General features: G+C 44.9%; 1 protein-coding gene across 1 annotated transcript in view; it reads right to left on the minus strand.

The window, feature by feature from the left end:
• The window catches only part of RDH10 (retinol dehydrogenase 10 (all-trans)), a gene marked incomplete at its 5' end in the record, with an annotated part of 23597 nt that extends 20643 nt beyond the window's left edge, over positions 1-2954 (minus strand). The window contains one exon of the mRNA XM_008944210.1: positions 2719-2954. Coding sequence (XP_008942458.1) covers positions 2719-2954 — 236 coding nt within the window. The remainder of the gene's footprint in view (positions 1-2718) is intronic.
• Between the last annotated feature and the right edge of the window lie 178 nt (positions 2955-3132).

The following is a 3132-nucleotide window of genomic DNA, read 5'->3' on the forward strand; positions in this document are numbered from 1 at the left end:
CTCCTGCTACAGTTCTACCCGTCTGGGGATGACAGCAGGCCAGAGCTGCCTTGTTTCAGGCCAGGAGTGGATCTTGTCCCTAGGGGTTCAGTGTCATCCCAGCATGAGGTGCCGGGCGCTGAGTCCTGCCGGGGACCCGGCGCTGTGGGAATGGCTACACGGGGCAGCAGTGACATGCTTAGAGAGAGCACTCACAGCAAAGGTGACACAGATCAGGCATGTCACCAGAAGGGAAAGCATCTGTCTGGGCTGTGGCACACTGCTCAGGCTGCCCTGCCTGCCCCTGGGTGACCAGGTACACAGCCCCTGGGGGGCACACCAGCACACCCCTGACAGCTCCGTGGGCTGCCTACTGCAGATGCCGGGCAGCCTCCGGACCGTGGCTGCCAGCAAAGCCAGCCCAGGCCACCTGGGACCTGCCAGGGGCAGCCACTCCTCCTTCAGGTGCTTTCCACAGACAGCACCAGGGCCTCAGGCCAGGCTTTTATGTCGAAGCACACTGGGGCTTGATCAACGATCAAGGGATGAAGAAGAATTTCCTGTCCACTTTAAAAAAACTAAACCCCCCCAAAAATCCAGAAAGTACAGACACTTAACTACCAAAGCAATATTATATGGAAGATTCATGTCTTTATAAAATCCATTTACAGCTTTTTGGACAAAACACCCTTGAAGCACAGTTAAAAGGCTGTATAATGCTCCAGAGTATTAGCTTTGCTTTTGGACCACCAGTCTAGCTGATGTGGAAAAGACAAGCTGTATAAGACTTCACACATCCAGACACATTGTTCTATTTAAGTCAGCATTGACTTGCACTAAAAAAAAAAGTTGGCTTCAAATCAGCTGATTCAGACTGTATCTTATGAATTAAGGACTATTATTTTTAACAGAAGTCCACCCCCTGTTTGTTGAGTCAACTTTTTCTGGGATCATGACGGAGAAGACAATGAAAAAAAAGATTTGCCAACAGCAAAAAAATAAAAGGAAAAGCAAAGCAGGACACAAGATCTACAGGAAGTGTACATATGAGCAGATCCTCAAGTTAAAGAGTGTTGACTGCTCCTTAGAAGCTTAAGCAAAGGCCTCAGGTTCTACAGTTCAGACATAACTATACCTTCTTGGGGTTCAGGGTTGTTTTTGGTTTTTTTTTTTTAAAGTCACTTCACACTGTAACATTTAGACTTGAATGAAACTGCTACAGAAACCCAGCCATAGCCATACAAGACTCCAGGTTTAGTTTCCTATTACTGCAAGCCACCCAGAACACACAGAGGCTGCTTCAAAAAGGTCTCTGAATGTTATAAGTAAGTGTATGACTTAGGCCTGAAGGAAGAGCAGATGGAGAATTTAGGATCCTCCCATGTTTTAATTCATGGTGATGTCACAATTTAGAGCTCTTGGATACTTCATCAATTCAGTACTTAGACCACAGCAATAACAGCCATTAAACCTAGTGCACATCTCTGCTTAAGCATCAGTTTAACTTTTATGAAGGGGAATGCACAGAGCTCTTGGTTGTAACAAGTCAGATGAGTTTTCTCAGAACCTTTCCAACTGCCTTAAAATATACCTCCAGAGTTTAGGAGAGTTTCTAAACACTGTCTCATGTGCACTGAAGTTTAAGCACTGCAAGCTTCACAATACCTTGGAAAAATACTGCTCTGCCATTAAGTGTTGCACAGCACATTTTTGAAGAGGCTCCTTTAGGGTTATGAAACAGCATTTCACTTCCATGTTAGAAAAAATAAAAAATAAATCAGATTTGGGAGGACCTTCTAAGTTTTGAAAAAGTATTTTACAAAATTTTATTATTAAAAAGACCAGCCAAAGAAGGCTTAAGCTGAAGTATATTTCACATTGCTTAATCCTTTGATCATTATGCAAGTGTATTTCATAACCTTATTTGAAGGACCAAAGAACAGTTTTAGTACTAACAATGGGCTCAGTCTGACAGCTAATGCTAACCCGAGTGTGCATCATGCCCTCCTTGATCATTCCAATTTACATAACCCCACACTACCCTGGGCTTAAAAATAAACCCCACAGGAAAACAAGGTTTAGATGGACAAAGAAGAGTAGCATCAGACAGCCTGTTCTCCTTGATTAACACCATGTTAAAGATTTTCTTGTATCTACTGGCAGCCCCCAGACAAATCTATAAGGCTAGACATGCAGGATTCCTGAAAAAGTGGCTTTGGCTTAATTTCTTCAAAAAAGTCTTTTTTCTTTCCTCCTAGCCTTCAAAAAGAACAATCTGCCTCCAAGTCAATTCAAACAACATTTCCAGCGGGGGTTTTAAGGACTTCCCCCAGAAATGGGCACGTTTGCTATTGTAACCACCATTTAAAAAGCACCTTAAAGCTACTAAGGTGTTATCAGAAGACTATGGGAGAACAGCCGAGGGGCCATTCAATTAACAGTAACAGCCTTTAAACAAATTCAGAGGTTATGTTTGCAACGGATTTCATATTCAGAGCCACAGAAAAGGGGCAAGACTTAGAAGGAGAATATAGCTGATTTAAAGCCATGTTGAAAATTTTAATATTCACCACTCCTGCTAAACAGAACAGTCATTTAAAAACCAGACCCTCCCAAACCGGTGAGCTTGCAAGTGAAAGGGAGCAAGCACAAAACTCAGGGAGGCAGGGTTTAAGCCACAGAAGGTAACATCCCCAAATTAAGTGACAGAAAGGGCAGCAGAAAGGACTTTATAGTTACCCAGAAGTGTGCGTGACAGTTGACCATCATGGTCCTCTCAATCAGCTCATCAGGACACTCCAGAAGATGGTGCCCGGAGACCACGCCGGCATTGTTAACCAGGACAGACACCTCGCCGACCTCCTTGTGGACCCTCTCAGCTGTCGAGTAGACGTTTTCTCTTTTGCCCACATCACAGGTGTACGTGTAAACCTGCAAGTTGCAATAGGGCAGCGCATCTTTTTCTCCATCTCCAGCTACAGACAAGACAAGGGGGGGAGGACGGGAATAAAGTTCTTACTCGCATCTCGACACTCAAACAAGTAGTCAAGCAGAGCCGCGAACGCGTTACAGCAAAGCCTGCGGCCGCGTTAGCGTCACCACAGGACACGGGGGCTCGTCCGCCTCCTGTTGCCACCGAAACGGCTCCGGAGG

This window comes from Merops nubicus, unplaced genomic scaffold (assembly GCF_000691845.1).
Source record: "Merops nubicus isolate BGI_N331 unplaced genomic scaffold, ASM69184v1 scaffold3157, whole genome shotgun sequence".
In the NCBI taxonomy this organism is placed as follows: Eukaryota; Metazoa; Chordata; class Aves; order Coraciiformes; family Meropidae; genus Merops; species Merops nubicus.